We start from the raw sequence: 26,474 nt of genomic DNA, 5'->3' as shown, positions 1-26,474 counted from the left end.
TTATGTCTTTAAGTTAAAATTTTGAAAATTTTCGAAAAATACGAAATCTTCAATTTAAAAAAAAATACACGCCTTGGAGTCCAAAATATACCACATCAAAAATATTTACACCGATTTAAGATTTACCCTGTAGGGTTTTCTCTTCAAACTTGCTTTGAACATTAGTCCCCATGCAGAAGTGCTCTGTGAATGAATATCTAGTCTGTCCAACGACAAGATCCTTGACAGTGATAGATGTAGTGTCTGTCATTTTAATTTCAAAGTAGTTTATTTCATTTTACAAAGAAACAATTGGAACGCATAGCAGGATATTAATATACACACACCGGAAAAGTCTAGGGATATTACAATTTTATCCAGCCATCGTCAGTAATTTTATTATTTGCATTTCTGATATAATAAAATTAAAATAAACAAATAGTTTACATGGCGTATTGGAAATAAAAATGCGAAATTTACCGATTTTTTCAAATTTACCTTGATTTTTATTGAACTCAACAAAATACACACATTTTTTTTTATTCTAAACTGTGAATTAAAAAAAAAAGATAAAACCATTTTACTTAATAAAGGGTATGGCCTCCTCTACTGTTCATTACAGCCCTACATCGTCTCTCCATGCTCCTGGTCAGGTTGTCGATCTCTTCTTGAGGTACAACCTGCCACGCTGCATTCACGGCCCGAACCAGATCCCTACGAGTTTCACGAGGCATACCCATTCTCAAAATTCTTCTTTGGACCGCGTTCCATACGTGCTCGATGGGGTTGAGGTCAGGAGATTGTGCCGGCCAGGGTAAGATGTTTAATTGATGAGCATTGATAAACTCACTTACCACTCTGGCTGTATGAGGCCGTGCATTGCCATGCATGAGAATGAAGTTTCTCCCAAAATCATTGGCATATGGTAACACGATAGGCTCAAGAATTAAATCACGATATGTGATTCCTGTTAGAAACCTTTCAAGAAAAACGAGATCAGTTTTTCAGCCTAACTGGACTCCTCCCCAGACCATAACTGTTCCATCTTGATAAGGGTGCACTTCCTGAACATGATCCAACCGAATAAGATTTGCCGGTTCTCTCCGTACCCTACTCCGGATGAATTCCAAAGCGTGACTCATCCGTGAAGAGAACATTGGCCCATTGTTCATTCGACCACTGAACATGATCTTGAGCCCACAAATATCGTACCTCTCGATTTCCTCTCGTTAAGGGTTGTTTTTTTTTATGATAGTACATTCGTACCACCGAGGTGCACTATCGATAGTAGTAGTAGTGGTACGAAAGTACTACCATTGCACGCAGGCCGCTATCTCCCGTTCGGTGACTTAATATCTAACCGACACTTTCTGACAAGTCGGAATTAACTATCTCTGCGCTGTGGTTGTCATTTTGTGGATCTGCCCAGGCTCACCTGATGATGGAGTAGGGCTCCGAAACCGGTAGTGAGAGCAGGTTGATCCACATTATGACAGACACAGCGTAGAATTAAATTTCTATATCAGCAGTTAAGTGGCAAGAATCTTTATATAATTTTATTATATACCTATACTGCAAGAAATTTGTTTTCTATGTTATCGTTATTAGTGTATAGGACTGAGTATTAACTATAAACTGTGCTCTAGATCTACAGTTAATTTTCCCTCGATTTTTCCTCCACTTGACTTCAAAAGACACAAGACACACGTAATAACACGAATCAAAATTCATCATCATTCAAAACGTAGGGTATTTGACGCATAAGTTGACACAAAATTATAACCTATAATTTGGCAATACTTTGACAATCCTCAAAAATGCGAAGGCGGGTTCATACATATCGGCGCCGGCGTCCGTTTGTTGTTCATTGTTCCGTCAAACCAATAAATTTGAAATATGATCTGTCATTTTTGAAATAAACCAATAAATCTCGTTAGAAACAACAAGAGACGACGCATGACGAATTTATATTTAAACCCATCTATAGTTAACTTAAAAAAATATTAGACACTTTTTTTAGTAAAATAAATAGATTGGTATGGATGTCACCAGCTTTTGTTCTGTCATCCTATGATTTTTGCGCGAGAAATCTCCCCACGACTGATAGCACATGTTTTTGAAACACCCTGTATAGTTATGTCACATTTCTGTACTGTCACTTTAACATGCCAAAGTCAAAAAACGAATAATATCATTCGTTTAATTTTTTTTCAATCAGTAATGATATCAGAATGTCAAACATAAATTTCATAATTATTGATAGTCACTTTTTGGATTTTATGATATGCAAAATAATATAAGATTTAAATCAAAGAAGCAGCATTGAGAATGAAAATTGGTATGATTTTTTCTCCTAATATATATCTCTATTTATTTTTAAAGTTTCTAACTAATAATTTGTTTATCTCATTTCAGATATTTCTGTGAAGTGTTAGAAACATGGCTCCCAACGTAGTGTCCATGGCCACCGGGGTTTTGCACGAGAACGACGACGAAATCAGTGCCAGCATAATTCCACCGGAAGTCAGCAAACCGCAACCCAGAAAAATCGAGCTGGTGTGGAGGAACATCATCATATTTATCTTTTTGCATGCCGTGGCCCTCTATGGAGTCTATTATATGTTTACCTCTGCCAAATTAGCTACCACCATATATGGTAAGTGTCTTAGACCTATTTTTTAGCATATGTCTAAACCTATGTGGCGGATTCATCCCTCCAAAAAATCCTATATGGGTATTTCGCCACTGCAAGAAAATCTGGCATTCTTAAATGTTCGAATTAAAGCACATAAATATTATTTAAGAAAGGGCGACTTTCCCAAATGTAATAGATTTGTCAGGATTTATGGGACACAGGGCACAGAATAGATCTTAAAACCACCAAAATTATAATGAAAGAAGCGATAGCCTCTAAAACAAAAATAAAAGAGACCTTTTTAATACAATCTAATAAAAATAAAAAATGTATTGCTCATGCATCTGTAGATGTTAGTAATGTATGGCAATCGCATCTTTGATTTTAAAGAACACAACATAAATAAACAACATAGGTAAAAATTAGAAACAAATTAAAAATAATCATACAGAAAGTTTGACGCCTTTGGTTTTACCTTATTAAGCAATTGTGATCAAGTAGTAATTGTTAATTTTGAAGTTTAACTAATAGAATATAATGTCATTTTAACTGAACGTCACCTGTTTTTGTACACGTGACTTTTTAAAAAAACTAAAGTGTTCCCAAATAGTTGCATTTGAATATTTTAAATAGTTTTCTTCTTTATTCTTTGTATTTTTTTGCTTCCGACGACGGAAAGAGATAAACTTTCCAAAACGGTAAGCATTTTTTTGTTTGTTAGGCAAATTTGTTTATCAGTCAATTTAACTCCTCACAAGTAGTCTCTGTTGGATTAACTCAGCATTGTTTACAAAAAATTTCTATTTCTATGTTTTCTTCTGAATCAGGCCCAAAAATTGCCCTTTTAATAGGAGTGGGAATAGAGTCGGGAGTAGTCGTAGAAATTTTATTAGGTTGCTCTCCAGTTGTGATATTTTCTATTGAACTTAATGCAGATGTATTGTTGATTTTATCGTCATATCTTTGATGATCTGATACGTTGTTTGTTTTTGGACATTTGGGGATGGTGTTGACTCTAATTGTAATATATTTTTAGAATTATTTGGTTCTAGAATTTCTATAACAATATTGGGAATATAATTGGGAACTCTGGAGTTCTTATACAGGGTGAGTTTCCTACGATGTTCTCTATGGGTATCTCGGAAATTACTGGAGATAGAGAGTCGGTTAAATGGGGAAAGAATTGCAGTTTTGTGGGGTCATAAATATGCGCCTTTCAGATTTTTGAAAAAGTTCATGGCTTACTAGATATTTAGAAAAAAACAAATTTCGGCTATTTTAAAAATTGTCCCTAATTCCATTATAAGCTATTTTAGACAAAAAGTTTTCAGATAAAAGTTGTAGATAATCACATCCTTAATGAGATTGTGTCCTCCGTTTTTTTCTAAAGCCTGTCATTTTTGACATTTGACACAAACATATGTTTTTTTAAATGGAAACCATAGATGGCCATGACTTTATAAAAAGTGCCATTTTTTAAGATTTTCAGCGATATAAGCTATAATATGTTTTCTTCGAAAAATTATCGAGTTATAGCCAATTCTTATCATTTTTAAATAATTTCACTTAGTTAGCCATGGAAACAATCGTCTTTGCTCTTATAAATGTGAAGCTGCCACATCCAAACTTTGTAAATTAAAGTAAACAAAAATTGTAAATATGAATTTTTCAAATGAAGAAAAGCGTGTAAGATTATTGGTTCAACTTTTCTTGACCATACATTTTCGAGGATACGTTGACCGGTGAATGTTATGTTTTTTAGAGAACGATTTTCAAGACTTGTTAGAACCAATTCTTATCTTTCTTGACTAATTTCACTTACATTCTTATTCTTTTGTGATTTATAAATAAAAAGTCAGAATATATTACTAAACGGTTCTTTAGAATTTACATTACACAAACTAAAACTTAAAAAAATAATATCGCTGCAGTCACTGCATACACTTTAAGTTATTTTAGAAAATGTTCAAAAAATCCGCAATTGTTTTGAGTTACATCTTTTTAAAACTGAATTATTACCTATTCTCACAAAAGGACCGGTTGACTTAATTAAACTTCTCTCGTACCGCCACTTCGAGTGCCTCTCTTAATTCATAAATTCTTTTGTAAACCTTATTTTTAACCATACCGCATAAAAAAATCTAAAATGGATAGGTCAGGTGATCGAGGAGGCCCATGCAATTAGTCCACCTCTTCCTATCCCTGAGTTTATAATATTATGATATCAATAATTTTTAACATTTCTTTCATTATGCGGTGGGGGGGGCATAATGAAAGTCATTTTGGAAACACTCTATTGATGCGCGAGTATCTACACGCTTTTCTCATTGAGAAATTCATATTTACAATTTTTGTTTATTTTAATTTACAAAGTTTGAATGTGACAGCTTCACATTTCTGAGAGTAACGGCGATTGAACTTGTTTCCATGGCTAACTAAGTGAAATTGTTTAAAAATGATAAGAATTGGCTATAACTCAGTAATTTTTCCAAGAAAACATATTATAGCTTATATCGCTAAAAAGCTTAAAAAATGCCGCTTTTTATGAAGTCATGGCCAACTATGGTTTCCATTTAAAAAAAAACATATGTTTGTATGATATCTCAAAAATGACAGGCTTTAGAAAAAAACAGAGGACACGATCTCATTAAGGGTGTGATTATCTACAACTTTTATCTGAAAACATTTTGTCTAAAATAGCTTATAATAGAATTAGGGACAATTTTTAAAATAGCCGGAATTTGTTTGTTTCGAAATATCTAGTAAGCCATGAACTTTTTCAAAAATCTGAAAGGCGCATATTTATGACCCCACAAAACTGCAATTCTTTCCCCATTTAACCGACTCTCTATCTCCAGTAGTTTCCAAGATACCCATAGAGAACATCGTAGGAAACTCACCCTGTATATATGATTACTCTTGCTTTGACGTCTTCGTATATATTGGCGAGAGATTCTATATAAGGCCTGTCAACACCTTGTTGCACTAGGGCTTCTAGTATTGCCTTAGGATATATTGAGTCGAAAAGTCGTTCGGCTGCTAGTTTCTCCTAATATTTGTATGCGATCAATAGTGCTGAAGCCGCTTCTAAAGCCTGTTTGTTCTCGTGGTTTTCTTAACTGTTATATATATATATTTAATGAGTAGATATGATAGATAAGATACAATATATTATACTGAATCAATTATATGAATTTGAGACATACTTTCTATTTGTTCTATTTCACATGAGTTCGAGTTTACAGGGAGTTGAAAAATATTGTTTTTTTTGTAAAATACACTATTTTAGTATCCTTTAAGGGATATTTTATGTATAAAAAATTGTACAAAATATATTAAACGCTGTTATTACCCGTACTAATATTGTAATTTTCTACATTAAATACGAATAATGGCTACATTTTGGGGCCATATTGATACAATTTAGACGGGAATTACTGTAGAACTTATTTATAAATGGGTGAAGAAAAGATAACACAAGTTTTATTGCTCGCATTATAAAAGTGTCTGCTAAATTGCCCAATTGGATTTCATTTTATAAATGTCAATTATGGACTAAATTATAAACAAAAGCTTTTGAAAATATAGCGTGTATTGCATCGCGTGGGTACTTGAACCTAGGAAATCCCATGTACAGGGTGAGTCAACGATAGAGTAAAGTCGATTATCTCATATGTTTCGAGGTTTACAAAAAATGTTAAAAGCAAAAGTGATAGGGAAGGTTAAGATACACATTTTAAAATTATTATAGAGTATACGGGGTGCATCAAAAAGTTTGGCGGATATAACATATGTTTTTTTAAATACAACACCCTATTTTTTATTTTATTTTTAGATTCCGCCGAAAATTCTATAACTTTTTTATATATAATGTTATATACCTAAAATTAATAGTTTTTGTAATATTTAAATTTGTTTATACAAATGTTAAATTGCAGTGTGGTAAAAAATTGTCAGTGGTACCATTGTTTCTGAAGATGGAATACCAAAATTTGGTATGAGAGTTCTATAGAGATTAAAAAGAAGATATATGTTAAGATATTTTAGTTAAATGTTACAGGGTGTTCAAAATATATTTATGAATTTCAACTGCTTAAAATAAAAAAAATCTCAATTTTTTTAAATGGTACACCCTATATATTTTGATTTTTTCTGATAGATTTTGCAAAGCTCTTCAACTTTTATTAAGTATGTCATATACCTATTTTTAATAATTTGCGATTTATTTCAATTTATTCTATTTTTACCTATATCTTTAATACAATTACGCTATAACATCATAGTTACCACGACAAAAAATAATAATTATTATCAAAATTAGTATGTAAAATGTCTATTAAGCAAGTTAAGGACAAAAGGTTTCTTTATTTTATTGCTAAATATCTGAAAGAGAATATGAGGCGGTCACCGCCAGGCTAGTATGTAAAATGTCTATTAAGCAAGTTAAGGACAAAAGGTGAATTTTAGTTTAATTTGTTGTAATAAGTATAAATGTTAGAGGTAGAGGTAATAGTTTCAGATTTTCCTGAAAACGGATTAGTCAATGTGACTGATATACACGAACAAGCCAAAATAAACATATTTTTGGTTTAGTACTATAAGAATAGATGTAGATTATCTAGAAAACATTTTCATATTATGTTATATTATAATATTTTCAGTATGTAATGGACGGTTTCGCGGCAGTAGTAATATTGGCTTTACGAAATGAATTATAAAACAGAATTACTACGAGAAAAAAAACTTTACTGTATGTCGAAGAAAATTTCAATATCAGTAGTCGTCAACAATTAGGTAATCTAGTTAGTATTACCCTAATCTGTGGCTATTCGCCCCGGCGGAACATCCAAGTGTCATCTTTCATAATATAGAAATACACCAAGAAATCCACGACTACGATTTTAGTTTATTTGAGTAAAGTTAATTAATTTTAACTAATAATAACAATTGTAACTAATTATTAAACTATTTGTTAAAAATAAGTAATAATGATTTTTGTTTTGTCACGGTAACTATGATGTTATAGCGTAATTGTATTAAAAATTAGGTTAAAAATAGAAAAAAATTGGAATAAATCGCAAACTATTAAAAATAGGTATATGACATACTTTTTTGAGATTTGTTCATTTTAAGTAGTTGAAATTCATAAATATATTTCGAACACCTTGTAACATTTAACTAAAATATCTTACCATATATCTTCTTTTTAATCTCTATAGAACTTTCGTACCAAATTTTGGTATTCCAACTTCAGAAACAACGGTACCACTGACAATTTTTTGCCACACTGCAATTTAACATTTGTATAAACAAATTTAAATATTACAATAACTATTAATTTTAGGTATATAATATTATATACAAAAAAGTTATAGAATTTTACGCAGAATCTAAAAATAAAATAAAAAACGGGGTGTTGCATTTAAGAAAACATATGTTATATCCTCCACACTTTTTTGAAGCACCCTGTATACTCTATAATAATTTTAAAATGTGTATCTTAATCTTCTCTATAACTTCTGTATTTAACATATTTTTTGTAAACCTCGAAACAAATGAGATAATGGACTTTACTCTATCGTTGACTCACCCTGTACATTTTAAAAACGATGATAAGAGCTCCCGATTATATTTTATAGATAATCATATTTGAAACAAATATATTATTTTAGAAAACTCTTTAAAATGATGCGCAGTTCACAAAACCAAGTACCTACTTTTAGTTTATAATATGGAGAAAATAGAAAAAAAAATATAAGTAAAATAACTTTAGTGTTCTTTATAACTTTTGTTCTATCTATTGGTTCTGTTAAGGGCTAAGTAATATATTATGTTTAGAAAATGATTTTATATCTGCGGCTTGGATAGTAAAGGCTAATTTAATAAGTAAACGCTATTTTTAGATTGTTCCCATCTATAGAATTGATTTTGATAAGGCAATGAAACTGTAGATGAATATTAATAGCGATTTATTGGAGGTAGTCACTTGAACTTTTAAATTTTTGTAATCGGTTTATATTATATGTTAATTTTAGATATTGTTTCTTAAAAAACCTGAGCTCATTTTAATTATGTCAATATTGATAGATCGTATAGGCAATGAACCCAAAAAAAAATACTTTGTAGACTATAGATTGTATGGTAGAGAGGGACTTAATTACCGCGACCTTACATATCTATTGTATCCCCCTTTCTTGAGTTATGATTAATCATACAGTCTTTGGGATGTGACAAAAGAGGTCTTAGTGACAAGAAGACAGTATCCTGTTAGAAAAACCGTGAGAATCCGAAGATTATTCTTGCTTATCAAGGGAAATCTTTGATTTTTTCGGTCGTAAGTTCTGATATTTTTTTTGTGTGTCTTAGACTGTTGGAGGATTCCTCTTAATTGCCCATGCCCAAGTTACAGATGAATTCCAGGTTCCTGAGTTCTGTTTTATATTCGTTTCGTAGGTGCCCATTAATTCGGAGTTTTTAGTTTTCGTCCCAGTTACTCCTATTTCTCTTCCTGCTTTGGATACACAAGTTTATTATTGACATTCTTAAAAATTCCTTTTAGACCACGGGATAACTCTCTATCAAACGGTATTGAGAAATATTTACACGTATCTTTCTCCACTTGAAAAGTCGAATTTTCAGAAATCATTAACCTATACCTACGTTTTCTAATTAATTTATCAACTAGTGAAGGAGAATATCCATTACACTTAGCTACATTCCTAATGTAATCTCTTTCTATTTCATATCTTTCGTTGGAAAGTGGGAAACTAAGTAACCTATGAACTAAGAAATTTAAACTAGCTATTTTATGTTCAACACTATTATGTGATTCATTAGGAATATATCTGCGTGTGGTGGTATTTTTCTTATAGATATCAAATTCCAGGCAATTATTAGTATTTCTAACAACTAATACATCTAGAAATGATAATCTGTCGTTGTTCTCAATTTCATGCCTAAATTTAATGGAAGGAAAACGATTATTTAACTTAGAAATAAAATTATCTATGGTGTCTGAATGTGTGTCAAAAACAGCAAAAATATCATCCACATACCTAAACCATACTCTTGGAAAATACTCAAACTGATTCTTAGCCTCCACTTCAAACCTACTCATGAATAAATTAGCTAAAAATGGAGACAATGGATTACCCATTGCTGTACCTTCCCGCTGTTCAAAAAAGTTGTTATTAAATTGAAAACAATTTTGTTTCATACATAACGATGTAAGCTCAATATATTCACTGACAGTTTTGTTGTCGAGACCATTTGCGTTCAGTAATTCCTTCAAGTAGCCTAAAGTATGTGGAATTGGAACACTTAGGAACAACGAAGATACATCAAAGGAGACCAAAATTTCACCTTCATGCAATGTTATATCTTTAATTTTGTTAATGAATTCAATATTATTTTTAACTGAGAAAGAAGGTTCATGATCAGGTAAATTTTCGAATTCCCTTGATAACCATTTTGCCAAATTATAAGTCGGAGAAGTGGAGAAAGATACGTCTAAATATTTCTCAATACCGTTTGATAGAGAGTTATCCCGTGGTCTAAAAGGAATTTTTAAGAATGTCAATTATAAACTTGTGTATAGTGCTAATAATAAATTACAACAATTATTAGGTAATCCAAAGGATAAAACACCTCCACTGGAAAGGCCGGGTATTTATGAAATTTCTTGTAAAGATTGTAATCAGAAATATGTTCGGCAAACTAGAAGATCAATATTAACTAGATTTAAAGAACATTTAGCTCAGATAAGATATGGTAGATCGGATAAATCTTGCGTTGCCGAACATATTGTTGATAAAGAACATTGTATAGATCTTAATAATTTAAAATTAATTAAACAACTCTCAAATTACAGGCAATTAGATGCATATGAAAGCATCAGAATTAATAAATGTAAAGATAGTATGAACAGAGACAACGGTCCAATTCCTTCAAGTTCTTTGTTCCTACTACTCTAGTGGCGGAAATTTTGCCACACCCACTCGGTGCCCACTGAGCGAGTATATAAACGCTCAACTTGTATATTGTACTTTAGTTTATAATCATCTACTGATGATGCTAACATGGTTAGCGAAACGCACGTCCAGTGAAAAAGTAAAAGCGTTTTGGTGTATTGTGGTAATTTAGTGTTTTATTTTGCCATAATATTTAGCTTATAAAACAATAAACTTTTGATTTCTAACCACAGTTTCTCTTGACGGATCATAATTAAAGAGTAAAATGACATTCTTCGCAAATTTTTAAGTATAATTAGTGGAAAAGTTAAAGTTTTTCCACTAATTGAAGATTACTACCACTAATTTTAACGTTGTGAATGCTTACATTGATATTAGAGGAACAAACTTCTACGCTAATTGAAACCACTAATTTTTTCCAATAATTTTGAGGTTCTGAATGAAGCTTAAAAACGAGACGTAACTTAACTTTAAAATCAAAAATAAAAAAAAACTTTCATGGTTGATACGTGAACATAAAATTATTAATAATAATTTGCTGTTCAGAGATTAATATTCTTTATTAGCATAAAATTCCAATAAAATTGAACGTAGTCTGCAGTTTCAATAAGGGCATAATTTGTCTTATTACATTGATACATGTGGATTGAAAATTACTATGCCAAACGTGTAAGAGGTGTATTGACGCATTTGAGCGTGCGTGCTATAAACATTTATGAGAAAATTAAGCATCAATATTCATTAGAAAACTCGCCTTCCTATATTTCATATTTGTACAGGTTGGGTCAAATTCGACGCTTTTAAATGGAAACACCCTTTTCTATAGGAGATAGACGAAAACTAATATCGGTGTCTGGAGCTCAATTTTTATCAAAAACATAATGGTAAAAACCGCATATCGATATCTGTTACCGTTTCGGAGTTACGGGGTGTTTCTCAAAAATATGCATATCTAACAAATCGCTCTAACTTTTTTGCTATGGAAAATTATGTATTTTTATGAAAACATTTCCAAAGCACCTTTTTACGTAGAATTTAATGGTTTAAGTATAATTTTTTTAAAATTAATATTTTAAAAATTATCAACAGAAAATTTTATTTTTTATATGGGAGACACTGTATATTTTTAATTTATTGAAAAGAATTTAAAATTACCTTTCCAAAAATATAACACACTTGATATTTTTTTCGATTCCTCTTCGAGATATAGAGTATATAAAAATTCGCCCGCTTTAAATAAGTAGGCTTTGAACGGCACCGGCTGTAATGCAAACAAATTCTAGCTGTGAGCATCAATTAAACCGAAAATAATATTTGCTATAAGAGATGCAGAATTTTATAACAATTTAAAATATATTTAACCAACATCAACACTTTTTAACTATATCTAATAACAATAAAAATAAATAGCAAACCAAGACATGAGATTTTGCTACAGGTTTCGACATATCGACCGCCTTCTGTTATGGACAGACGGGGCAGTTTTTGAACATTTCTGGCGGAATTAATTAACTCAGTGGGGGTGAAAGATACCCTCTGATAACTGCTAAGTATTTTTAATTCTTGTCTAGATTATACGGAAGAATAAGGAACCTTTATTCTTCCGCAAATATATCCATAGGATTAGATCCATGGGCAAGTCAGGCGGCCTCGACGGCCAACGGAAGGGTTCAGAGGCGGTGCGTCGGCTTGCTGGAAAAATATGTTTTCGAGTTCCCTTAAGGGCATATCATCAATAAGGGGTCCAAAGCCTACTAGTTAAAAGTGGCGAACTTTTAAAAATTCTGTATTTCGAAGGGGATTATAACAAAATATCAAGTGTGCTATATTTTTGAAAAGGCAATTTTAAATTCTTTTGAGTTAATTAAAAATATAGGGGGTGTCCCAAATAAAAAAATAATTTTTCTGTTGATATCTCTTAAATTATTAATTTTAAAAAAATTATGCTTAAACCATTAAATTATCCGTAAAAAGGTGCTTTGGAAATATTTTCATAGAAATACAAAATTTTCCATAGCAAAAAAGTTACAGCGATTTGTTAAAAATGCACATTTTTGAAAAACACCCCGTAACTTCGAAACGGTAACAGATATTGATGTGCGGTTTTCACCATAATGTTTTTGATGAAAATTGAGCTCCAGACAACGATATTAGTTTTCGTCTATCTCCTATACAAAAGGGTGTTTCCATTTAAAAGCGTCGAATTTGACCCACCCTGCACAGCACAAATTAAAAGGTTATGTTAACAAAGGAAAAACGGGGTTAGGGGTTATATTCATACATATAAAGATTTTACACAGTTAACTTTATTTTTTTTATAGAAAATGTACACAATTTAAAGTAAAAATGTTTAACGTCTCCTTTCCATAACTACTACTACTACTACTACTGCCATTACTCGCTGACGAGTATTTGAGACGCATCAGAAGATGGTTAAGCAAGGCGTTTTATTTCATGAGCTTTTCTGTGATTGAAAAGCCCGATACCTGATGTTATCTCTCTTCCGCACTCTGGACATTCACAAATCTCATTGCTGTGTTGCCTCTTTACTTTTTGGTTGTCGCTGTTAACTGAGTTTACAATTCTTCTTCATAGCGTTCTATTATGCGCTGCTTCCTCCCACTGATTCTGCATGTTTATCCTCTTAAATAAATAAAAAATAGTAAATTATTCTACGGACATTTAATAATCCGTTTCAAGAATTTGACTTCTATTGGGCGTTTTACTCCCTAAGTTTCAAGAACTATCACCCAGGATAGAGGCTGGCATTGACCCTATTTTGTTTCTGGTGTTTATCAACGATATTGCAAATCTAGACATTAGCGGTAAAATCTGCCTCTTTGCAGACGATAAGAGCTTGGAGCGATAACCACTTGGAGCGGCCCAGATGTTGCGGCACTATATGATACTATATCCAGTGACTTACGCACCATTAAGTCTTGGTGCGATTCTAATCTCCTATGCCTCAACTATCAAAAACTAAAGTTTTGTCATATAAAAGTACTATACTACTACCTTAGGACTTGTTGTAGACAACTCGTTATAATGGGACTTTCACATCGAAGCTCTATCAAAGAAACTAGGCGCTGCCTGTTTTGCGCTAAGATCCGTTTCTAAGGAACTTAACTTCTCAACCTCTAGAATAGCCTATTATGCCTTTTTTGAGTGACATCTTCGTTATGCCCTTCCATTCTGGGGTACTTGCTGCGCAACAAAATTTGATCGTGTTTTCAGACTTCAAAAGAGAGCAGTTCGATATTTATTGGGACTGAACAGTAGAACTCACTGCCAGAATTTCTTTAAAAATTTGAAAATACTGACTCTTCCTTCTTTATTCATTTTTGAATCCGTTTGCTTAATCCGCAAGCACATATCTGCTATTCCCGAAAGGCCATCTCATAACTATGATGTTTAATTATGAACAATTTTGATCATCTCACACACTGGTCAAAGGTCAAGTATTTAATATTTTATAACTCTAAAACTTTAAAATTATATCTATTTACTGCGTACTGTTCTAAAATTGACCATGTATATTCTTTTTGTAATTTTAAAGACTTACATTTTTTTGAATTGTATTATTTGTATTGTGTATTTTTTTGTTGTTTGTATTTTTTTTGCGATTTTGTTGTTTGTGAGTGCTTTGTCGATGAAGCTGTTTTGGCTTTTTGTACAATAAAGTAACTTTTTGTACAATAATGGAGTGAATTTCATAAATGATCGCTTTACTACACGTGTGTTACTACACATATTATATAGTCACTTACTAGCGAAAAGTTGTTCCATTATTTCACTCGATTTTTGCCGAGATCTACCGCACGCTACACAACCAACTATTTTAGAGTCTTTTTCGATAAATCGCGATAGTGTCACTGTTAATTTAAGTTCTGCCACAATTTCCATCTAGATTTACTACCTTTATACAACTATCAGTAGTAGAATAAATAATAAATAACATAAAATAAGCTCCGTAAAGACTGACAAATCGACAAAATTTCAAATTAAATTCAAATATGTCAAATGAATCGCCAAACAGAACTGTCAAGGATCCCCACCCTAGAGTCTTTTTTCCGCCCACCATGCATGAATACATGGATAGCATTATATGCTCCTTCCTTAGTCTTCTTATTCAAAGGGTTAACCGGTTGATATTTTTACTCAAAATTATATTTGTTTATAAGCGTTTATTTAATTTATTTTGAATTTATTAATTTTCGTTAGTTGATGATCTGCATCACTTCTTTACTTGCTTTTTGTAAACCAGTGTAATAATATTATACAAGACAATAGCACAGCCCAATAACAAAAGGTTTTTATTTTAAAGCTTGTTTTTTAGAATGACTGAATTTAATCCTAATTTTGGATATTAAAAAATGTATTTATTCCAGAACCCAACCTAAATTCACCGGAAACGGGCACGTGTAAACCCTCGAAAATATTTTTGTTTACAATGAAAAGTAGTAATAACCGATAATTGACACGTTTGAGGCCGTCGCGTCGGTGAAATTTTGAATCAAATTTATAACAATAGTAATATGCAAATAACTTATTTGGTCTTTTTCTTTGTTTTAGCTATAATACTGTATCAGATGGGCGGATTTGGAGTTACAGCTGGAGCACATCGTCTATGGTCGCATAGATCATATAAGGCGAAATGGCCTCTGAGAGTCATCCTTACTTTCTGCAATACTCTGGCTTTTGAGGTAAGAATTTGAAGATATTACTTATTATTTTAAATTATATACTGTAGAGAAATCAATAAAAATAAGGGGTAGTATATTTCTAGCCCAGAAACACGATTATGAGTTTCTTTTTGCGAAAAAAAAATTTGAAAATTGAGAATTTCTTAAAAAAATTTGGAAATTTTTTTTCTTTTTCAGTTAAAATCATAATTTCTTGATAATATGGCAACATAAATAGGTTAAATTTTCAAGAGAGAAAATCCAGAAAAGATCCAGTGGTTCTCAAAATAAGCAAAAAAATATTTTTATTTTGGATTTATTTGAAAAACGATAAAGAGAAAATATATTTCTTTTATCGATATCTATCAGCCCTGAAAATATTTGCACTTACCACAAGTCTCACCGGGTATATCTATGAATCTTCTTCTTCCTCTTCTTCTTTTACTTATTTGAGATCTAGTCGATCTGTTAATTTTAATTTGGTTGCCTCTGTACGTCTTCCCGGCTGTCTCTTGTCCATAGGTTTCCCTTCAAGAGCTATGCATGGTAGCCTGTTTTCTTCCATGCGTTTTTCGTGTGCGAACCATTGTCTTTTTCTTTGCCTACCCCATCTCACTACGTCCTGTATTCCACATTGTTGTCTGATATTTGTGTATCTAATTCTGTCGCTTCTAGTCTTCCTCATTATGGTTTTTAGGTTCTTCATTTCAGCTACTCTTAACATGCTTTTGGTTTTGTTTGCGTCCTCTCGGATTTCTATGCCATATGTCATTATTGGTCTGATGCAGGTCTTATAAATTTTAGTTCTGCTGTCTGTTCGCATGAAGGGGGTTTGGCTATTTGCCTCAGACATCTTGATATGGCCGTTGCCCGTTTTATCTGGCTTCTTCTTTCTCTGGATCATGGTAGTGTGACATATCTATTCCTAGGTATGTGAACTGTGATACTTGCTCAATAATATTGTTTTCTACTTCCAGTTTGTATCTTACCGGTTTGCATCTTACTTATTATCTATGAATCTATTTCCCGATTAAAAAATAAATGTTACGAAGTTCAGATTTTTTTATGAGCTCATGCTGCATAGACGTTTATATTTGATTAATAGGTACATTGTAATATGTATTTAACAATTACCTAGAATTCCTAATAGTAAATTTAGGATTGAAAATATTAGTTAACTCTTATAATAAATAAATTTATGTAATTACATAAATCATCATTTTATAACAATACAGACATTAACTGTAGATTACATATTATAAGTAATAAAATACAGGATGTGCTTGTTATACGTGTTTCTTGTTTCATTTTCCATTGTTTTTTTTAATTTTTGGATAACGTATAGCTATATTTTATATGTTTATGTTCAAAACTACAATGTCGATAAAAAATTGCATTCAAAATGAAAAACTTTAGCAGCTTTATCAGCTTATCGGAAATATATACGTGTAAACATGAAAAACAACATAACAATTATTATACAGGGTGAGTTTCCTACGATGGTCTCTATGGGTATCTTGGAAACTACTGGAGATAGAGAGTCGGTTAAATGGGGAAAGAATTGCAGTTTTGTGGGGTCATAAATATGCGTCTTTCAGATTTATGAAAAAGTTCATGGCTTACTAGATATTTTGAAAAAAACAAATTTCGGCTATTTTAAAAATTGTCCCTAATTCCATTATAAGCTATTTTAGACAAAAAGTTTTCCGATAAAAGTTGTAGTTAATCACATCCTTAATGAGATCGTGTCCTCTGTTTCTTTCTAAAGCCTGTCATTTTTGACATATCACACAAACATATATTTTTTTAAATGGAAACCATAGTTGGCCATGACTTCATAAAAAGCGGCATTTTTTAAGTTTTTAGCGATATAAGCTATAATATGTTTTCTTCGAAAAATTACTGAGTTATAGCCAATTCTTATCATTTTTAAACAATTTCACTTAGTTAGCCATGGAAACAAGTTCAATCGCCGTTACTCTCAGAAATGTCAAGCTGTCACATTCAAACTTTGTAAATTAAAATAAACAAAAATTGTATATATGAATTTCTCAAATGAAAAAAAGCGTGTAGATACTCGCGCATCAATAGAGTGTTCCAAAATGACTTTCATTATGCCCCCCCCCCCCGCATAATGAAAGAAATGTTAAGCATTATTGATATCATAATAATACAAACTCAGGGATAGGAAGAGGTGGACTAATTGCATGGGCCTCCTCGATCACCTGACCTATCCATTTTAGATTTTCTTATGCGGTATGGTTAAAAAAAAGGTTTACAAAAGAACTTATGATTTAAGAGAGGCACTCGAAGTGGCCGTACGAGAGAAGTTTAATTAAATCAACCGGTGCTTTTGTGAGAATAGGTAATAATTCAGTTTTAAAAAGATGTAACTCAAAACAATGGAATTTTTGAAAATTTTCTAAAATAACTTAAAGTGTATGCAGTGACTCGACTGCAGCGATATTATTATTTTAAGTTTTAGTTTGTGTAATGTAAATTCTAAAGAACCATTAAGTAATATATTCTGACTTTTTATAAGTTATAAATCACAAAAGAATAAGAATGCCATGCAATCTAAGTGAAATTAGTCAAGAGAAATAAGAATTGGCTATAACTAAATTTACCTTTTCTAACAAGTCTTGAAAAACGTTCTCTAAAAAACATAACATTCACCGGTCAACGTATCCTCGAAAATGTATGGTCAAGAAAAGTTGAACCAATAATCTTACACGCTTTTCTTCATTTGAAAAATTCATATTCACAATTTTTGTTTATTTTAATTTACAAAGTTTGTATGTGGCAGCTTCACATTTATAAGAGCAAAGACGATTGTTTCCATGGCTAACTAAGTGAAATTATTTAAAAATGATAAGAATTGGCTATAACTCGATAATTTTTCGAAGAAAACATATTATCGCTTATATCGCTGAAAAGCTTAAAAAAGTCATGGCCAACTATGATTTCCATTTAAAAAAACATATGTTTGTGTCGAATGTCGAAAATGACAGGCTTTAGAAAAAAACGGAGGACACAATCTCATTAAGGATGTGATTATCTACAACTTTTATCTGAAAACTTTTTGTCTAAAATAGCTTATAATGGAATTAGGGACAATTTTTAAAATAGCCGAAATTTGTTTTTTTCTAAATATCTAGTAAGCCATGAAATTTTTCAAAAATCTGAAAGGCGCATATTTATGACCCCACAAAACTGCAATTCTTTCCCCATTTAACCGACTCTCTATCTCCAGTAGTTTCTCTCTATCTCCGAGATACCCATAGAGAACATCGTAGGAAACTCACCCTGTATATGAGTTGGTATAATTTAATAAAAAGAACATAATATACAGCCTCGTATTTAGTGATAATAAAAATGAGAATACAAGATCAAAGGGGTATCAAGTTAGCAATGGAGTTTTTATTTGATTTATTTCATAATTATTAATTAAGCTTGGGTGATTTTTGAAGGAGGCAAAGATTAAGATAACTTTTTGACTTTGAATTTATAATTGTTTCTAATCGGTCTTAAAGGACGGACGAGGTTATAAAATTTGGAACTTGCTTCATACCTAATTAGGCTTATTTTTACATTACCGCCGTCTTAAGTAAAAATACCTTAAAGCTTCATTTAGAACCTCTAAATTAGTGGAATAAATTAGTGGTTTCAATTAGCGTAAAAGTTCAGAAATTTCAAAGTAAGTGTTACAGTGAAAGTCGGAAATTCAGTGATTGTTAACATTCACTAGGAAATGCTAACAATTACGCATTGGACCAGTGAATGTGGTATTTTAAAAAAAAATTGTTGACTCTTCCTAGTAATTTCTAACATTCACTAGTGAAAGTAACATTTTCTAAAGGTTGACAGTAAAAGTTATTCTATTGTACAGGGCGAGTGTGGTGAGGAAGAATATTCTTGGAAGTTAGAACAAATAAAACTTTTAAGGATATTGGATCACTTCAATATTCAAGCTGATCCACATATTTCAAAATTACAATTTACTTCTTTAGTATATTTATTTAAAATTAACGACATAATCTTCTAAAAATATTAAAAAAAAAGAGAAAACATAGTAAACATTTTGAAGTGTATGTTCAAAAGAATTAAAAAAAACATTTATAAACATAAGATTACTTATTGGTACAAGCTGTTTTTTAATAAAGTTCTTCACCGTGGACAAAATAAAGTATGCCCGAATTTTCTTCAACGGGAGTTATTTGTTTTTTCAAACCCGCTACTTTAAGCTATACGTTCCTTAATATATTTTTCTCTTGCATACTTAACTTTTGCTATGATTTCATTATATTCCAAAAAAAATTAAAAACAAGCATTATTACATTCTTGCGAGTGCTTAATTTGGCTTAATTTTTGACAGAAATTTCCTTCTATAGGGAAAATACCGCACATCACTTTTTACAACGATAACAAAACAATTATTATACATGACCACAAAAAAATAATGCAAATTTATGCCAGATGTCCGTCAACGTTGCCAACGTTTAGCCCAATTTAATATCATCCTTATATTGCCTATTATTCAACTTATCCTTATTTATTCTTATATTTTACAACATGCGGTAACCGCGCTAACTGAATCTTTCAAACTCACTGCTATTGTCCAGGGAATGCTAACATTCACTGGTATAAGTTGGTTTCAAAAGTAGCTGTTAAACTTTTATTGGCGTAGTCTTAGCAAATCAGTGAATGTGAGCTTTTACTAGTAATTGTTAACAATCACTGACTTTTACTGTAGCATAAATATTCAGAACGTTAAAGTTAGTGGTAGACATTTTCAATTAGTAGAAAAAGTTATCAAACTTTTGACTTTTCCACTAATTACACTTGAAAATTTGAGACAAATGTCATTTTGGCCTTTGATTAGGTATCTATCGTCAGGAGAAATTGTGGTTAGAAATCAAATGTTGATTGTTTTATAAGCTAAATATTAGTCTTTCTCTATGGATACAACTGACTATCGCAAACTATTGCTAGGATATTCTATTAATTTTAATTTTAGTAGAGCTTTAAGCTTCATTCAGAACCTCGCAGTGGTAAAACAGAGTATATGAACATTAAGTTAATAATCCAGATGAATGAAAATCTCTATTTCTTATTTTTCTATTTCAGAATTCGGTAATAGAATGGTCCAGAGACCACCGCGTCCACCACAAATACTCAGAGACGGACGCCGACCCCCACAACGCCAAACGCGGTTTCTTTTTCTCCCACATGGGCTGGTTGCTCTGCAAGAAACATCCGGAGGTCAAGAGCAAAGGCAAACAGCTAGACATGTCCGATTTGTACGCCGACCCCATCATCAGGTTCCAGCACAAGTACTACATGATCCTGATGCCTTTGATCTGCTTCATCCTGCCCGTACCCATCCCGATGTTCTTGTGGGGCGAAACGTTCGTCAACGCCTATTCTCTGAACATTTTGAGATACGTGTTCACGCTGCACGCCACGTGGCTTGTGAATTCCGCCGCCCATATGTGGGGTGACAGACCTTATGACAAGTAAGTTTACTTTTTAAGGGTTTTATGAACTTTTTTCATATTTTATTTAAATTTTGATTTCCACTTTCCATATTTAAGTCCCACTGCATTCTGCCACCCTTGTTCGCTCCCTACTAGACATTTTGACCACTTTTGCCACAGAAAATTTATTTTCCGTCCTATTATAGAAGTCCACCCTTGGTTTCTGCCATCTACAATAATTGAACAAGGTGTGTTCGGGGTCGCCTTGAGCTTCACAGTAATCACAGTCCGGAGTGTCGATTTTCTTTCTAATGTATAAATATAGTCCGTCTAGAAAGTATCCGGAAAAAAGGAAACAAAATTACAATTATCGATATATATTTTTAGGACTTGAGTTAAAAAAAAATATAACAAATTATTGATTGTATTTACTTATACAACATCCATCTAACTCCAAACACTTAACTAAACGTCCAGGTACACCCGAAACTAGGTCCACACCAAAATGTTCACTGGCGGTAGTCCAGGCCTGTAAAACTGAGCGAATCAAATCTTGTTTTCATCAAGCTGGAAACTACTTTCTTCAGAAATAAAAACATTATTAAAATTATCTTCTTGGAAACGTTGACAAAAATCCATTCTTCGCTGCCTTTGTAGAGGTGTTATTGCAGGGATTTTTTTTGGCTTCCTTGATATGTAGCCTTGTTTTTTTCAGCGGAGCGTTTCTGGACACACTTTTAATTTTCGCTGACTTCCAAATCTGTTAGCCAATTTGCGAAACCCTAGGCGCGGATTCTGTCGTCCTAATGCCACTATCTATCTATCTATCCAGCCTCTTCGGTCCATCGTTGGACATAAGCCTCCCCCAATCTCTTCCACTCTTCCCTCTCTGTCGCCATACTCATCCATCTTGTACCTGCATGTTTCCTCAGATCGTCCGCCCATCTCATCTGGGGTCTTCCTCTACTCTTCTATTCTCCCAGGGCCTCCAGTTTACGATGCATTTGTTCCATCGATCATCCTTCTGTCTGACATTGTGACCGGCAAACTTCCATTTCAATTTTGCTACTTCGGCCTTATATGTAGCATTTGTCTTTCCATAGATCTTTGAGATTTGGTTACCTTATCCATATTTGATTTTGTCAGTGTCCAGGTCTGGGATCCGTAAGTAAGTACAGGGAGTACACATATACTTTGGTTTTGAGGTACTGTGGATACCTTTTGTTTTTTCATATTTAACTTAATTTTCCAAATGCTGCCCAGGCCAGTCTTACTCGTCTCTTTATTTCAGCTGTTTGGTTTTCTTTTTTCAGTTTAATCATTTGTCCCAGATATATATATACTCTTCAACTTGTTCTATTTTTTCTTGGTTTATTCTGGTTGTTATGTTTTCATCTGTGTTTGTTATGATTTTAGTTTTAGTGTAGTCCATATTTAGGCCTATTCTTCTAGCTGCTGTATCCAGTTCTTCCAGCATTTCTACCAGTTCTTCTTTCTTTTCTGTTACTAAGGCAATATCATCCGCATATCTTAGGTGATCCAAGTATTGCCCACATATTTTGATACCTTTTTCTTCCCAGTCTAAATTTTTGAAAACGTCTTCTAATGCCTGGTTAAAGAGTTTAGGGGATATTGTATCACCCTGTCTGACACCTCTTCCTATGCGAATGGGCTTTGTTCCTTCGTGGATTTTAATTGTTGTTGTTGCTTCGCTATATATGTTGGCTATTAAGTCTGCGTATCTGTAGTCTATCCTGCTATTTATTAAGGAAGATTTTACTGCCCAGTGCTCAATACTATCAAAAGCCTTTTCAAAATCTACAAATGCAATATATAGTGGGATGTTGTATTCATTGGCTCGTTCTATTAGTATTTTCATAGTTAATAAGTGGTCAACTGTACTGTATCCTTTTCTGAAGCCTGCTTGTTCTTTTGCTTGGTATCCGTCAAATTTCGTTGTTAGTCTATCGGTTAATATTTTCGTGAAGAGCTTATAAATTACGTTAAGGAGTGTTATAGGACGATCGTTTTTTAGATCTGCCCTATCACCTTTTTTATGTAGGATGATGGTTATAGATTCCTTCCAGTCGTTTGGGATTATTTTTTCTATTAGGATTTTATTCAGGAGAATATGAAGAGTATTAACTACAGCTTTTCCGCCGTACTTTAGCATTTCTGTTGTTATTCTGTCTTTTCCAGGTGATTTGTTGTTTTTCATTTTCTTCAATGCACCCTTAATTTTCGATTTGCTTATTTCAGGTTGTAGTTCTGAGTTTACGTTTCTTATTTTTGTTTTGAGTTTCTTTACGGTGTCTACCGGCGGTTCCCGTTTTGTTTCGTATAGAACATCTGTGTGATTTTTATAATATCATCATAATGGCCTAATGCCACTAACGCGTTTAAATTGTTTTCGCTAATCTTACGAGGTCTTCCTGAAACTGATCCGTGCTTCATATCTGTGCCATTTTTTATCCTCTTTATTGTCTCATATACTGCACTTTTTCCGAGTTCAGTCAATTGCACTAATTTTTTTAACGTTTCGAACACCTTTTCTATACAAATATTGCACCATTTCTCTTTTTTTTTACTTGCGACATTATTTCTCAAATCTTAAGCCGGTTTACAATGAACGATATTTGACAGATGGTGTTTCCATGCGATTTTGGTCATAGCCTACTATCGGTACAACCTACGTGATGGATTACTGTTGTCTTAGAGTGTTACAGAAAAAAAAATACATCAAAATTAGGAGAAATATAAAATTCCGGATACTTTCTACCGGATACTATCCCTCACCATAAGACCGCGTTATCCATTTTTGCAGATTCAGAATAAGTGTAAATGTCCACCTTCCATGACTTCCACCTGTCATTCTTCCTGTTAGTTTTCCATGAATTGTACTCTGGTTTCCTTTTTTGTCGATCTGTTGCAGACTTCATACCTCTCTTGTCTCATGAGATCAATCGGAGGAATTAACACCAGGACCCTCCCCTGATATAGTTCGGTAGGCGCTGCAAACTCTAATTCACAAATCTACCCGTAATTTCTTTAGTTTTACCAGTCTATTCTGACTTTTATTAGCTGTATGTCATGTTGGTGCTGCATACAATACTTGAGAGTGTCCGAAGCTTGCTAAAATGCGTCTTATAAATGCTATGGGACCTCTTATTGTCGTTATTCAATTTGATAATGAAGCTACGGTTTCTTCGCTTTAACCACTACCTTATTTATGTGTTCTCCAAAAGACAACTTTGTGTCTAGCCAGATCCCCAAATATTTTATTATTTTAGACGGTGATATTCCTGAAACGTTGAAGGTAATTGGTAATTGTCTTGTGTGATACTAACTGAAGAACGGGTTCTTTCATCCATCTTTACTGATGCTTCCAAAACCAATACGGGAACAGGGATCGGAGTGTTTGGGCCGAGAGCTAAATACTCCGAACCAATGGGCACTTACCCTAGTATCCTACAGGCAGAAATCTACGCTATCGAAAGATGCGTACAACTTATCTTAGATAGGAACTATCGGAAACAAGAAATAGCCATCTTGTCTGATAGTCAAGCAGCGTTAAAAGCGATCAACTCAGTATCAATCAATTCGAAATTGGTCAAAGAATGCATAGAGAAGCTGAATAAATTAGACAAAGAAAACAAAGTCCTCCTACTCTGGGTGCCTGATCACCAAGGGATAGAAGGCAATGAGAAAGCAAATAATCTAGCTAGGAAAGGAGCGAACACTCCACTAACTGGACCAGAACCGTTCTGCTTTCCAAGTGGTAACCAACTCAAGGCGGAACTCAAGAACTTGGAAGATTCCATCCGCAACCTGGAATGGAAATCTTGCAACGGTCTAAGACACTCGAAGAAGTTTCTGAGGGCTTATGATCAACAAAAATCACAGATCTTCCTGGGTTTAAGTAAGAACAATCTTCGGATTGTCACGGCGTTTTTAACAGGACACTGTCTCCTCAATGAACACCTCAGTAGATTGAAACTAAGAAGAAACGACGAATGCAGATTCTGTGGGGAAGATGGGGAAACACCAGTACACCTCATCACTGAGTGCGCCGAGACGACAACTATTTGTGCCATGAATTTTGGTACGACTGATATTGGAGATGGAGAACTACCCTCTATAAAACCGTCCCAGATACTGGCTTTTGTCAAAGCCCTGGGACTGTATGATGAGTTATGACTCAAGAAAGGGGGACACAATGGATCTGTAAGGTCGCAGTGATTAACCCCCCTCCCACTCATTCTACATTCTACATTCATCCATCTGACTACTTTCGCTTTGCCAGGATTTCCTAAATTTATTAAGATGTCTTCGTTTCACAATAACTATAGCAATATCAACTGCGAAGCCAATTAAAGTTACACCACCTGACATATCCAGCTCCCATAAACCGTCAAATAACACATTCGATAAGGTTGGTCCCAGAATGGATCCCTGTGGCATTCCATCATAGATATCGACTTATTTCCTGTTTTCGTCAGCTTCAAGTATTATCTTTCTTCCGTTAACAGAAATTTCTTCATATTGAGATTCAATCTTAATGTGTAAGACCTATCTTGTCGTGGTTTACACAATCTTAACTTCAATTCAACAAATATCCTAAAATGAAACCTATTCTTAGATGCACAAAGCCATGATCTTATTCGCTATTTTTTTACAGGTACATCAACCCATCGGAGAATAAAATGGTCTCCGTTTTGGCTTTGGGCGAAGGATGGCACAACTACCATCACACCTTCCCGTGGGACTACAAAACCGCCGAACTGGGACAGTACTCCACCAATTTCTCTACCGCTCTCATCGACATGTTCGCCAAAATCGGCTGGGCCTACGACCTGAAGACCGTCTCCACCGATATGATCAAAAAACGCGTGGAGAGAACAGGCGACGGATCGCACAACCTGTGGGGATGGGGCGACAAGGACCAGCCCAAGGAGGACTACGAAGATGCCACCATACTCAACAAGAAATCGTCCTAGATGTTTGTGTAGTATTAAGCAAACCCATAAACATTATTTTTCTAATTTAACAAGTGAGATGACGTAGGTAGTTAAGTAGGTTCGCCGAAGCTAGTGTTGGTTTCGGTTCCAAAGTAATTCGACTGATAAATATGACAAATTATTAATAATAAATATAAACAGGCTCACCGGCACGAAAAACAGACATCCTAAAAATTTTATGTATTTTAAAGTTTTATTTATTGTGTTCTAGGGATTTTGATGATATTTTAAGCAATTTGTTGCTAAATTATTTTGCTTTTTAGTGTCTCTTCCTAAATTAAACAAAAAAGATTCCATCTGTCAATTATAAAAGGACAAAATATTTAAGGTGTCCGTTTTTCGTGCTCGTGAGTGTATTATAAAAGTAAAATAATAAAAAAAATGAAAAAAAAAACAAAATGCAAAAAATATAAAAAGCATGTATATTGTATATAGAAAAAGACTATAAAAATATATTTTTATAGATGGCTCTCTATAGATTGGGGAGAGAAAGGAGATACAGGAATATAGATTTTACGTTTTAAGATAATTATTTATGTGCGTGTGTTTGTAATTATTTCTTTATTTGTTTAGTTTGTGTATTTTTTATCTTGATAGAGATGATATTGTGTACCTAAAATAATTGTTTCTCTATAACGACACCTCATTTTCAATCAGTTGTGATACATAATATATAGTTTAGAATAATGAATAAAGACTATTGCAATAAAATA

General features: G+C 33.0%; 1 protein-coding gene across 1 annotated transcript in view; it reads left to right on the top strand.

Annotated features, from left to right (window-relative positions):
• The window catches only part of LOC115878461 (acyl-CoA Delta(11) desaturase-like), a 40,445-nt gene extending 13,971 nt beyond the window's left edge, over nucleotides 1–26,474 (top strand). Inside the window, exons 2-5 of the mRNA XM_030894978.1 lie at nucleotides 2,395–2,635; nucleotides 15,157–15,287; nucleotides 20,394–20,782; nucleotides 25,422–26,474. Of these exons, the coding sequence (XP_030750838.1) occupies nucleotides 2,419–2,635; nucleotides 15,157–15,287; nucleotides 20,394–20,782; nucleotides 25,422–25,740 (1,056 nt within the window). The 5' untranslated portion in view covers nucleotides 2,395–2,418 and the 3' untranslated portion in view covers nucleotides 25,741–26,474. The remainder of the gene's footprint in view (nucleotides 1–2,394; nucleotides 2,636–15,156; nucleotides 15,288–20,393; nucleotides 20,783–25,421) is intronic.

This window comes from Sitophilus oryzae, unplaced genomic scaffold, assembly GCF_002938485.1.
Source record: "Sitophilus oryzae breed Bouriz unplaced genomic scaffold, Soryzae_2.0 scaffold_1512_pilon_pilon, whole genome shotgun sequence".
In the NCBI taxonomy this organism is placed as follows: Eukaryota; Metazoa; Arthropoda; class Insecta; order Coleoptera; family Curculionidae; genus Sitophilus; species Sitophilus oryzae.
This window is presented reverse-complemented; position numbering and strand designations above follow the sequence as displayed.